The sequence below is a fragment of the Oryctolagus cuniculus genome, chromosome 9, assembly GCF_051225735.1.
Source record: "Oryctolagus cuniculus isolate XC-2025 breed Fujian yellow rabbit chromosome 9, ASM5122573v1, whole genome shotgun sequence".
Taxonomy (NCBI): domain Eukaryota; kingdom Metazoa; phylum Chordata; class Mammalia; order Lagomorpha; family Leporidae; genus Oryctolagus; species Oryctolagus cuniculus.
Window position 1 is genome coordinate 36,917,542 of NC_142875.1, and position 14,078 is coordinate 36,931,619.

A 14,078-nucleotide genomic window follows, 5' to 3' on the forward strand; every position below is an offset into this window, starting at 1 on the left:
AACCCTACAAGTTAATTATAATGTGCATTAGCAATTCTAATTCACTAATTCTCCAAAGGTTGAAACTTGGCATATAAGTGCTCACCTTAGGTTCTGGAGTTCAAGGGAAGTGTTCCCAAACTGTGCTAATACAACAATTAAGCGATTATGGCTCTCATTATAAGCAGTCTGTATGCAAAATGACTTTGTTGGCACTCCAATTCTAACCATTTCCTGTTTGGGGGTGGGGAGGGAGACAGCTACTCCTTTGATCTATTTCACACTTGACAATTTGCAGAATTATCTCATCAAAGTGTACTTTACACTTGAGCTTTGCAGGCACCCTGTGAGTTTGGCCAGGCTCTCTTTCCCACTTGCCCAATCTGGGAACCGAGGCTCGGGCCAGTAAAGGAAGAAGCAGAACATGGGTGTCTGAATGTGAAAATGTGAGTGTGGGCGTGTGAGTATCCTTGTGTATGGGAGAAGATGCTCCTAAGAATGGATGCCCCAGAGGCTGTTAGTTATGCTACAGGCAGCTGGGGGATGGAACACAGAGTCGCAGTTTTCTTTCTGAATGGTTTAAACTTTTACAGTAAACATTTGTTTTTACAATAATTAAAAAATCTATTTTTATTGTTAAAAAAAAAAGAGATTGTGGTTAGAAAGAAAGCAGGAGTTTCCTGGTTTCCAGCACTACAGCACGAGGAGAGACTGGAAACAACTTCAGTGTTGACACTGCTCTCTCAGGGACACTCAGCCTTCAAGTGGGGGTAGCAGAGAGGCACCGAGACAAGGCCGCCTCGAGGGAATCTAATATTCCACAGCCACCACTGCCCATGTAAATGCCATGTGCAGGGAGGGGTCAAGGTGCTCAGACATTTCCTATCTAACACTTGCTACCCAAACCCAGCCTGGCGTAGACCTGGCACAGAGTACCACTCAGCGTCCCCACTCTCACAATTCCAGGAGAGCAGCCATCACTTCAGAGTCTTATCCTTAACCACCTTCTACCTCTTCCTGTTCTTACTGCGTTGGAGAAACCAACACACAATCCCCGGTCTATTCACTCAGACATTAGATAATCCCAAACTATTTAAAAACTCAGAGTAACCCACAATTCCAGTAAAATGCAGATTATAACAAATTAATATTTAAAATTTTATTTATTTATTTATTTATTTATTTATTTATTTGAAAATCAGTGAAAGAGAAAGAAACAGAGAGATCATCCATGCACTGATTCACTCCACAAATGCCCACAAAAGCCAAGGCTGGGCCAGACCAATGTTAAGTTAGCCTGAAGCCAGGAAGCTAAAACTCAATCTAGGTTTCCCGTATGGCTGTCAAGTACCCAAGCACTTGCTGCCCTCCAAAGTGTACATTAGCAGAAAGCCTGAATCAGGAGCAGAGCCAATACTCAAACCTAGGCACTCTCATATGGGCTGTAGGCATCCCAGGCAGTATCTTAATCACCACACCAAACACCAGTCCCACAAAAAATTATTCAAATTAATATAGAATCATGAAAAATTTCATTTTCAATACACAAAATGACTTTATTTTAGTAAACACTTAACTTCCATGCTATAATTTCTTACACAAGTATAATAAAACACTAGTAATGTTAATACCACAGCAGCATTCTCTTGTATCTACTTAAAAGTATTCCGTGTTATTCCTGTTTTGCTTTTTAAGAAAGTAACAAGACTGAGAAGCTAGTACAATAAGAACGGTTAAAAAAAAAAAAAAGAGCAGTTCTCATCTCAGTATTTGGGACCTAGCTTCAGAACTTTTGAAAGTGGTTCACTTTTCCTCTGAAATACAAACATTCAGAGCAGGTGTTCTGCCTAGCAGTGAAGATGCGCCTCTATTTCGCATTGAACTCCTGGGCTTGATTTCTCCCTTCAGCTCCTGACCTCTGCTTTCTGACAATGCAGATCCTAGGAGGCGGCAGTGATGGCTCAAGTAGTTGGATTCCTGCCACCTACCTGGGAAACGAGCACTGGGTTCCAGGCTCCCAGTTTTGGCCCAGCCAGGTTTAGTTATTGCAGAGTGCACAAGCAAATGAGCTTGTTCTTCGTCTCTTCTGCCTCTCAAATGAATGAAACTGAATTTCAATAAGTTCTACAGTACACTTTTACTAATGAGATCACAATTCAGCAGTTTTAATCAAATTTGTTGACATTCTTTAACATCCACTGTCTCTATTAGAAAAAGGGAGAAAAAAATTGAAATTTATCTTTCTTTTTTTTTTTTAACTTTTATTTGATGAATATAAATTTCCAAAGTACAGCTTATGGATTACAATGGCTTCCCCCCCATAATGTCCCTCCCACCCTCAACCCTCCCCTTTCCCACGCCCTCTCCCCTTCCATTCACATCAAGATTCATTTTCCATTCTCTTTATATACAGAAGATCAGTTTAGTATACATTAAGTAAAGCTTTCAACAGTTTGCTCCCACACAGAAACATAAAGTGAAAAATACTGTTTGAGTACTAGTTATAGCATTAAATCTCAATGTACAGCACACTAAGGACAGAGATCCTACATGAGGAGTAAGTGCACAGTGACTCCTGTTGCTGACTTAACAAATTGACACTCTTGTTTATGGCATCAGTAATCACCCTAGGCTCTTGTCATGAGCTGCCAAGGCTATGGAAGCCCCCTGAGTTCACTGACTCTGATCATTTTTAGACAAGGGCATGGTCAAAGTGGAAGTTCTCTCCTCCCTTCAGAGAAAGGTACCTCCTTCTTTGATGACCCGTTCTTTCCACTGGGATCTCACTCACAGAGATCTTTCATTTAGGTTTTTTTTTGTTTGTGTTTTTGCCAGAGTCTCTTGGCTTTCCATGCCTGAAATACTCTCATGTGCTTTTCAGCCGGATCCGCATGCCTTAAGGGCTGATTCTGAGGCCAGAGTGCTGTTTAAGACATCTGCCATTCTATGGGTCGGCTGTGTATCTCACTTCCCATGTTGGACCATTCTCTCCCTTTTTTATTCTATCAGCTAGTATTTGCAGACACTATTCTTGTTTATGTGATCCCTTTGGATCACATAAACATTAGTCCTATCATTATGATCAATTGTGAACAGAAATTTATCTTTCAACTCAATGAAACACCAATGTCTGATGCAATAAATACAAAGTTGTACCAAGATACTGATGGGTGAGAAAATGAAATTAAGGAACATGGTAATTTATAGGAGCACAGAGTGTTCATTATTTATCAAATGTGAAGAAATGAAAGAGGAGGAGGTGAGGCAGAAGCCGTGCCAGAGCCTGCTGTGGGAAGGGACCTCAACGCTGTTCCCCTCCATTCCCTCCATAACACACAGAGGTTGATTTCTATCTATCTGAAGATGGGATCACGACAGCCAGAACCAGCTCAGAACAAAACCAGCTCAGAACAAATGCTGCTCGTACTGGCTAAACAACAAACAGGCAAGGATGAACAATTCATGGAGAACTGACTTGGTGGAAGCCTTTCCCAAAAGTTCTAAGTGGATCTCCTCAAAGCAGTTTGCCACTGTTGATTCTGATCCTTAACTACCTCCCGCCTCTTCCAGCGCTGTCACTTGCTGGCAATGTTCTGTATCCAATCAACATCTAAACCTATGAAAACAAATGTACCTTGCACATGACCACTAGAGAGACACTCCCTCCGAGACCCAGAACATAGTACCACCCAGCATCCACACTCTTATAAGCAAGGGAGCTGTTGTCTGCTCATTCCTATAACTCATTTCTTAAGTCCCATTCTAATTGTTCTTGACTATTTTCTCTACCATACAAAATTCACTGCTGCCTCCTGCCCAGGAAACTGGTACCCTTGAATGAAAACAGTAATTATATGTGTACTTCTTATATTATTTTCAACCTAGATGAACCTAGAGAAAACAGAAATGGGCTTTAATTGTTTCCCAAAAAACAACAACAACAAAACATTGTGTCCTGAGGTCTCACATTTTTGGTTTTATTTGTGGAAAGCACCCACAAACCCCAGTAACACAAACCTTCCCTTTCCTTCTCTCTCTCTGAGAAGAAAAAGATGGGATAAGTAGAGTCACTGGATGAGAATGAATCTTAGAAAAGCACAGCAACATTTCCATTTTATAGAATATTCCCCAGACACATTTTCCACTACTGCTAGAAGAGACCACTCAGGGAATTCAGCTGTGACATCTCATCATGGAGCAGGTCACACTATTCTACCAACACTGAGCATGTAGGAGGTAAAGGTGAAAGAGTGAGAAATTAGTTCACACAGACACAAGAACATTAACTACTAATGACTTCCTGGGAAAGAGCACAGACCCACAGACTTGTCTTCCCTCTTGAAGTAGCCATCATGAAGGCAAAGGAAATGGACTTGGCCAACAGCTTAAGCCGGCGGGCATCTTTGCCCATTTCCTGTATTCTACATTATTCCTGATTCTGGAGACAACTTTCCCAGCCTCAACAGTCACGTCTTACACATTCCACTCATGAAAGTCATCTGAAAAAGGGCAGAGGAGTGTCTGGCACAGAGGTTAAGTTGCCAACTGGGATGCCCACATCCAGCTTCCTGCTGATACACAACCTGGGAGACAGCAGATGACAGCTCAGGTCCTTGGCTCTTTGTCACCCACGTGGGAGACTCAGAGAAGAGTTCCAGGCCTGCCCTAGCCCCAGTTGTTGCAGACATTTGGGGAATAAACCACCAAAGAGAAGATTTCCACCTCCCCGGTGTGTGTGTTTGTGTGTGTGTGTGTGTGTGTGCGTGTCTGCTTTTCAAACAAAAATTTAATCTGGATAGGTGATCCTTCATAGCAAAGTTGTTCAAAATCAACCCACATTTTCAGACAAATATGGATATACTGAGGATTTCTGTACTGAACCCACTGATGCAAATGTTCAAACAAATGAATTTCTTAGAATACCATTGCTTTTCAAAGGGAGATTACAATTGAAACAGAAAGCATAAATAAATCAATGAAATCCATAGTCAGTCAGCAAATTAGCTCATGAAGGGGAGTGGTATGTACTTTCCTGATTAGTTAGTTCAGCGGTTCTTAATCAGGGATGGTTTTACCCCACGGAGATCACTGAGAATTTCAAGACATTTTTAGCTGCCACAAATGAGAGGAAGGGAGAGCAAGCTATTGGCATCAAGTGATAAGGTACCAGAAAAACTGTTAAAAGATTCTATAATCCATAGGACAGATCTCTGCAATGAAGAATTATCCAGCCAAAAAAGTCAATGGTGAGGCTGGAAAACCTGCATTAGCTAAACACAAACACTAGAAGCATTAAGGGCCCAAATGACTAGGCATGTTAGGGTTAATAACTCCTTAATGTTTCTACACATATGAGATTTCATGCACACTAACATATCAGATAGCAAGCATTATTCTGGTTCACTGGCTGTTTTCAGGATATTCTGCCTGTTTCTGTGGGCTCTGTTTTTAGGTTAGTTTTTTTTTATTCCAAAGGAAGTTTTAGATTTTGAGTTCCAATGATTTGAACATGCAGACTCACATTTTACACCAGACAATTTTTGGAAAATACTAACTCTTGGGTTAAGGTGTGTTTTTTTAACACAGTTTTGCAAAGAACAAAGAAAATATAAACTATAGGGGAAAGATTTATTTAACAAAAACAACAACAACAACAAAAAAATTCAGTTGAGTAATAAAGCCACATCTCTAGAAGAAAAGATCTAGGAGAACATGGCTACGATCTTCCCAAAGAAAAATAATCACATGAATGTTTCAGGCAAAGCACTCACTATGTATCTAAATCATCTAAACATCTCTCTCTCTCTCCCTATCATGACTCAGAGGGTATTCCATGTTTTTCCCACAGGTTCATCTGCAAGGGTAAATCCATTGCTTTAACTGGAAAGCTAAATACACATGTAGCTGGGATGAGTGGGACAAAACATACACCTACACAAAAGACAACAGTGGAAGGGGGCCATGCAAGACTGTAACTGCTCAGCTTAAATCTTTACACAAAAATGGTGACTGTATTGGACTCCCCACTGTGTATCTACCCTACTCAAACCCCTGGTACAAAATCCACTTTACCCCATCTACCTGAAATGAATGAGCCAAAGGAAACCAATATTCATAACCATCTTCTATTTGGCCGAGAAAACTCTCTTCTTAAGGAAATCATCTAAAGGCTGGCCAATGACAGTGATGTCCGCAGCCTGGAAAGGAAAAACAACCTGAACCATTCAGGGTCCTTACTTGGGAACTTCAACTAAGTGGCAACCAAGAATACTGCTGTCATGCTTATGGCTTTTGGCTGAACACCAGAAAAATGGGAGAATTCTCTGATAAATTCTCCAAGTAAGACACTCATGATCTGGCTTAACTTGAAAACATTTCTGAGTGGGTATCAGTGGTTAAGCTGCTGCTTGGGAAAGCCATATCCCATAATAGAGTCCCTGAGGTTAAGCCCTGGATCTACATCCATATTAGCTTCTGCAAATGCACACCCCAGGAGGCAGCAGGTAATGACTCAAGTACTAGGATCCCTGCCAGCGACATGGAAGACAGAGATTAAATTCTAGTTCCTGGCTTCAGCCTGGCCCAGCCCCAGAAGTTATGAGCATTTGGGGAGTAAACCAGAAGATGGAAGATCTTTCTCTTTCTCCCTTTTCCTCTCTCTCTCTCCCTTCCCTCTCTCCCTCCCTCCCTTTCAAATAAACAAATAAGTAAAAATCTTAAAATCAAAGAAACAAAGAAAACATTTTTATGCTCCCCTACTTAAACAAAAGGTATTTATTGTATGCAAAACTGATAAAATTTGATAAATGTTTGGATTCCACAACTATCAATTTCTGAAATTGTACTACAGCTATGGAAGATGGTACACCTGGGAAAGTAGGTAAAAGGTACACAGGACATCTTTGTACTGTTTTTGCAATATCCTGTGAATCTCTATTTATTTCAAAGTAAAAAGCTTTTCAAAACAAACTATAACCTGAAGCATTTACCTACCTGTGTGATTTGCTAGGGATACTGGAGCAAAATACTAAAAACTAGGTAGCTTAACAACAGAAATTTATTTTCTCCAAGTTCTAGAGACCAGAAGGAAAAAAATCAAGGTGTTGGAAAATCAGGCTCCCTTTGAAACCTGTTGGGGAATCTTTCATGTCCCTCCCTAATCTCTGGTTTATAAATGCCTCACTCCAATCCCGTCTTCACATGGCATGCTTTGTGTGTCTGTCTTTACAAGGCCAGGTTTTTATAAGGACAACAGTTATATTAGATTAGGGGCCTATACTAAAAGCATGCCCTCATCTAAACTAATTATAACATCTGAAGCAACCTTATTCCTAAATAAGGTCACAGTCTGAGGTACGATGGAAGGTTTAGAACTTCCACGTATCTTTATTGGAGTGGGGCGGGCAGGGACACAACCCAATGTAAAACAGTATCCCATAAAAGATTCAATTCTAGAACCTATTATTTTCCACAATGAACATGCCATTCGTTCATTTCTTTTTGCAAAATTCTGACCACTTAGGCATGTCAGTCATTATGTTAGGTGCTGTGAACACAACGCTTAGTGGTAGGAAGAGTCCAGCTCAGATTATTCATCTTTCTTCAAGAAAGCAAAAACTAAGGCTTCTGGTACACCATTAAGAAATTTTCAGAGGTCTGCATACTCCCAACGCTGCGTGCTCATGGTATCCAACAAATGTCAGACAATTCTCTGTAGCACATTTATTTTGTGGTGTTTTTGCATATATGTCTTTGTTCTTCCAACACTTCCTTCAAGAGAAAATACTCAACCTATAAGCACTCGATGATTTGTTAAAAAAAAGGAACTATTTAGTATAAATAACAGTAGTAATTGATTCAGTATCCATATGCCAGATTATCTATACTGTTCTCTTAAATGTCATAATAACCCTTTTCCAGATAGATGGTGGAGCTCTGATTCACACTTGAAATTAAGGCTTGGAGAAGCTGTGATGCAGCCATCCTGACAGACAACTATCAAAAGCAGTCAAATGAGGTGTGAGGACTACTCCAGAGCAACTGCACTTGGCCCAGTTCCGAGGCTATCGTCAGTCTTACACTCCTACATCCACTGAAAATGCTCAGTGCCCTGTATTTGGAAAATCAATCCTATTTAACACACTGGAAACACATTCCATTTTAGTTTCTAGAGATAACATCAAAACTGCATAGGATTTCTGATGCTTGGAATAGAAATACTTGGAGAGATATTTGGATTTAAAAATAAAATACACTGTGCTTTCATCTAATCATACGATCAGAAAATTGAATAAAACCTCCAAGTGCCAACAACAATAAACCACAAAATCCAAGCATTCCAGACATGCAGGATATTTGAAATCAGACTAATTTCATTAAAATGCAAATAACTGATTCAAGAAATGACTATCTAAAAATTAAGCATTGAAGCATCTTAGAATAACTCAAGCCATTTAAACGGACAGAATATTTAAATGTGATTCAAGCTTTCAAGTTTCACAGAAATTATTTTGTAAGTCATTTTCACATAAAGCTTACTTACTAAACTGAATTTTTCCATCGACTGATTGACTCACAGGAGCAGGGAATTCAATCCAGGTCTCCTAAAAGAGTGGCAGGGACCCAAATATTTGAGCCATCATCACTGCCTTCCAAGGTCTACATTAGTAGAAAACCAGAATCAGGAGCTGAGAAGTGAAGCCAGGCACTACGAGGCAGGACAAAGCTGTCTTAACCACCAAACACCTGACGCCAAGGGCTTTATTTATTTAACCAAACTTGAAATCAGTTCAAAGAAAAAAACATCAGTTTGGCTGCCTATTCATGATACAGTAGGGAGGCAACTTGGGAAGAAAGAAGAAATCAGTATCTAAGCCTAGCTGCACTGGCAAATTCAGATTTACTCAACAGCTCAACAGAAAACCTTAAGGGCCTACATTGTGGTACAGAGGATTCAGCTGCCTCTTAAAACCCCAGGATCCCATATGCTAGCGTTGCATATCAGAGAGCCAGTTCGGGTCCCAGCTAATCCACTTCTGATCCAGCTTCCTACTAAAACATCTAAGAGGCAGACAAAGGTCCAAGTCCTCGGGCCCCTGCCACCCACGTGAGAGACCTGGATGGAATTCCTGGCTCCTGGCTTCAGCCTGGCCTAGTCTGTTGCAAGCATTTTGGGGTGAACTAGCAGATGGAAGATCTCTCTTTCTGTCTCTCACTCTCTTTCTGTAGCTCTTCCTTTCAAATAAACAAATCTCAAAAAAAAAAAAAACAAACTATAAAAATGTGTCATTTCTTCTCTGTGAGACATTTTCCAATAATAAACACTTTGCAATCAACTTATCCCAACAGGATGAGCTTTTTATGCTTCCTACATACCCAAAATTTTGTAGTGCTTTTTTTTTTTTTTTTTTTTTTTTTTTTTTGACAGGCAGAGTTAGACAGTGAGAGAGAGACAGAGAGAAAGGTCTTCCTTCTGTGGTTCACCCCCCAAATGGCTGCTACGGCTGGAGCGCTGCACCGATTCAAAGCCAGGAGCCAGGCACTTCTTCCTGGTCTCCCATGGGGGTGCAGGGCCCAAGTACTTGGGCCATCCTCCACTGCACTCCCAGGCCACAGCAGAGAGCTGGACTGGAAGAGGGGCAACTGGGACAGAATCTGGCACCCCAACAGGGACTAGAACCCGGTGTGCCGGCGTCGCAGGCGGAGGATTAGCCTAATGAGCCGCGGTGCCGGCCTGTAGTGCTACCTTTAATAACTCATCCTTTTAACATCTGTCAATCAGCAAATGGTCAAACAGAACATTCCTGGATGCATCACAAACAGTATGAATATTCTGAAGAAATCAGTTTGGTTTTTTTTGTTTCTCTGTTTTTTGACAGGCAGAGTGGACAGTGTGAGAGAGAGAAAGGTCTTCCTTTTTTCTGTTGGTTCACCCCAAAAATGGCCACCAAGGCCAGCGCTGCGCTGATCCGAAGCCAGGAGCCAGGTGCTTCCTCCTGGTCTCCCATGCAGGTGCAGGGCCTGAGGACTTGGGCCATCCTCCACTGCACTCCCGGGCCACAGCAGAGAGCTGGCCTGGAAGAGAGGCAACCGGGAAAGAATCCAGCACCCCGACTGGGATTAGAACCCGGGGTGCTGGCGCCGCAGAGGAGGATTAGCCTAGTGAGCCGCGGCGCCAGCCAGTTTGTTTTTGCTATTCCAATTATTAGCTACCATAAACTTCAGTGTTTTGTAATGTTAATTTTTAACAGACTCCTATAAGCTGCATTGATTTTTAAGGATTTCTAACTTTCTGAAAATTATTCATCATTTGTATTTAATTACAAATTATTTCCAAAGACACAGTCTCATGTGATTAGTTTCTCCAGTGTCTTGACATCAGAATAACTACAGAACAACAGTGCACGGTATTTTCTATACACAAAATCCAGAACTGAAAGCTAGAAAACAATCTGGAGGACCATCACAGTCATCTCACCGATGCTATTACTGTGGCAACAGGAATGCAGTCACTTGCACAACAGCGCACAGGACGTTGATAGGAAACCTATTACACAAAGCACAAGAGCTTGAGTATTTTGCAAACACTCTTAAGATCTATGTGCTGGGGCTGGCACTGTAGCAGAGTGGACAAAGCCACCACCTGCAGTGCATCCCATATGGGCGCCCGTTCAAGTCCCAGATGCCCTACTTCTGATTCAGCTCGCTGCTCATGTGCCTGGGAAAGCAACAGAAGATGGCCCAAGTGCTTGGGCCCCTGCACCCATGTGGGAGTCCTGTAAGAAGTTCCTGGCTCCTGGCTTTCACCTGGCCCAGCCCTGGCCATGAACTAGCAGATGGAGGATCGATTCATTCATTCATTCATTCATTCATTCCCTCTCTCTCTCTCTCTCTCTCACTCTGTGTGTGTGTGTGTGTGTGTGTGTGTGTGTTTCTCTCTTTCGGCCTCTGCCTCTCTGTAACTTTACCTTTTAAATAAATAAATCTTTAAAGAAAGAAAAAAGGACCTATGTGCTGGGTGAGGATAACACACAAGCATGAATCAGTGGATGCAACTGGTGAGCAATAGAGCCACCGCGGTCAGCCAGCAAACAATGGATGCAGGACTGAGCTCAAGGAGGAAATGTGACCCTATACAAATGAAAGATGTGGGATAAAGAAGCCAAGAAAGGGGACAGGTGAAGTCTGAGAGCGCGAAAGTCAAAACAAACAAGCAAATAAAGGATGAAAAGTCTCCTCCCTGAAGGGAAAAGACAGGAACTAAAGAAATAAGGAGAACATCACTAGAAATGCTTTTCTTGAGAAAACTTACTTACTAGGGTAATTGTAGATAAGACAATCTACCTATGTCCACATTTTTACATAGCAAAGAAAAAGAAATCTGCTTCTGTAGTGAGAATATTCAAAATCTTCTTCCAGCTATACTGAAATATACACATATTATTATTAGCTTCAGTCACCCTAGTATGCCACAGAACAGTATAAAACACTATACCTCATTAATATCTACAATTATCATTTGTCCAGCAAAAGTAAAGGAAAACACAGAAAAAAAGAAAGAGTTTTGAGGATAACTTGTTACTCACCAAACCTGCTATTGGTGTGGACAGTCTATTGATCTTCTTAATGACACCAGGTTTAAGCTTATTGATCAAACTGCAAGTAAATAAAGAAATAACATGCCATTATAAGAATGCCAATATCAGTCTAGTGGCTTTGTTAACATTCTAAAAAATCACACATCATTATCCACTCCTCAGTGTGTTATTCAGAATAAAAAGCTCATTGAAAAGCAAACAATCAAGAAAACAAGTCAAGAAACAAAGAACAGGGCCGCCCACAAGGTGACTGGGTCTTCCATGGCACAGTGCAACAGCCAAAGGCACGTCCTGAAAAACAGCTTTACATTTCTTAAAAAAAAAAGGTAATATTTGGATCTATTACCATAACCAGTTGAAGAATCTCTTTATCACAACTTAAGCTCTTAATATTTACTGATATACTTTCCTAGCCCTAAGAATATTTTTCTCCATTAATAATTTTCATTTTTTTCCACAAATTGATCTGTATTTTAAAAAACAGCTTCACACCCATGTTGTTTCACTAAATTTCATGGGTACAGTGGAACTCATCCAGATAGTCAACTAATACTGAGACTTACACATTCAAGCCCATGACTGATTGCCTCGTTACCATAGCAGAATGACTTGGTGAAAATTAAATTAAATGTACCAGAATTTCCCCAGATTAGCCAACAGTTAGCTCAGAATCTAACTGAGCATGTTAATGACAGTTACTGCAAAGATATCCAAGTCTCCATCCCCTAAAACCCCAAAGAAAACCTCAGCTTTGATAACTGTAACTTAAGAGTACAATGTTGGTCCTAAGTTAAGAGAATTATGAATTCTACTTTTAGTTGTTCACTGATATAATGCCAGGCCATGGAGAAATTTAACATTATAATAACATTATAACATTATAATTATGCTTTTCTATCAACACTAGCTTGGTTAATTAATCACTGTCAGAAAACAGTTTCTTCAACAGTGATATTCTAATTCAATAATGCATCCACAAAGAAAACTTTTTTTTTTTAATTTTGTAACACAGCTACAAAAAGGAAAGCATATAAAGAGAAAGAACCAAACATTCCTAATTTACTCCTCTTCACAACGAACAACAGGGAAAAAAATTCCAAAGCTCGTGGAATGTCACTCTTTCAACATTCCAGAGATTCATGTGTACACTTGAGTGTGCTAAGAATAAAAAGGACAAAAGTCTCAGTTTAATTACCTTCAGAATGTTGTCCGACTAGATTCAAAAATTACAAAGCAATGGCTTATGAAGATTTAGTTTGTTAAACAAAAGGTGTTTTCCTGTTTTTGTAGTTTTCTTCACACAAAGATCATTAGACAATTTAACACAGATAATAAAACCATCCTTTTGACTGTAAGCATTTCCTAGAACTGTTAGTCCATGAATGCTCATTTTTTATTTGTGCACTGAAACCCAGGAGAAAAGAAGGCATACTCCCTTCACGCCCACAGTATTTTTCTTTAAACACCAGTTGAGGAGCCAGAAAAGAATTGAGCAGGTTTGCAAGAAATGACAGTTCCAAATAATTCTTGTAGTTGTTCTCCATCCAACAGGTATTTCTGTAATTTCTATAATTTTATTATAGGTAGCACTCTTGCAATGCAAAGAACTTAAGACTAAAGAACTGTTCAACAGGCACCTCATTCTGGCATATCAAAACTCAACAAATCGCGTGCAAGGACTGCTACTGTGGTGCAGCAGGTAAAGCTGCCACCTGCTATGCCGGCATCCCATGAGTGCTGGATCCAGTCCAGTTCAGATGCAGCTTCCTGCTACTGTGCCTGAAAAGCAGCAGAAGATGGTCCAAGTGCTTGCGCCTCTGATACCTCTATGGGAGACCAGACAGAGCTCTAGGCTCCTGGCCTCAGCCCAGCCCAGATCTGGCCATTGACGCCAACTGGGGGAGTGAACCAGTGAGTGGAAGATCTTTCTCTCTGTGTCTCTCCCCTCTAACTCTGCCTTTCAAAGAAATAAAAAAAAAAAAAATCACAAGTACTAGCTTGGCAGTGACTTCCTTGGAATAACTTGTATTTTAAAATCAATTTTTCAGTGGTAAGAAGTCAGAGGCCAATACGAGCTAGGGCTACTAATCTCAGGAAACTCTGGCACCAGTTGTCCTAATTAGATGAAGACTACCATGAATTCCTGCCCCACCTGCTTGAGTCACTTGGTGACTCTGGCCAGGTCAAACAGCTTACCTGTTTATATCACTGATTTTTGTATTACAGGATTAGTAATTTCAATCTGAAAATACAGCTTCTGGAATGAATAATAACACAGGCTGCTCTTAATTGAGTCAGCCAAGAGACGTCAGGGATAGAGTTTAAGGAACCAGCACAGATGAATGCTCCCTCATCAGAAGGTTTCACCAGAGCTATTATTTACAAGCAACACAGACACAATGGATTAACGTTCTTTACTCCTGAACCTTCTAGGACATGTGCAAACACGGAAATAGCCACAAGGAAAAAATAACACTCTGGAGAGCGCAAAAACCACCCTTG

The 14,078-nt window shown here is 40.7% G+C and overlaps 1 protein-coding gene across 18 annotated transcripts in view; it reads right to left on the reverse strand.

The window, feature by feature from the left end:
* The window catches only part of LMO7 (LIM domain 7), a 228,956-nt gene that overhangs the window by 113,419 nt on the left and 101,459 nt on the right, over positions 1 to 14,078 (reverse strand). For all 18 annotated transcript variants that reach the window (XM_089303561.1, XM_017343532.4, XM_017343534.4 and 15 more), the window contains one exon: positions 11,565 to 11,634. In XM_089303561.1, the coding sequence (XP_089159687.1) occupies positions 11,565 to 11,634 (70 nt within the window). The remainder of the gene's footprint in view (positions 1 to 11,564; positions 11,635 to 14,078) is intronic.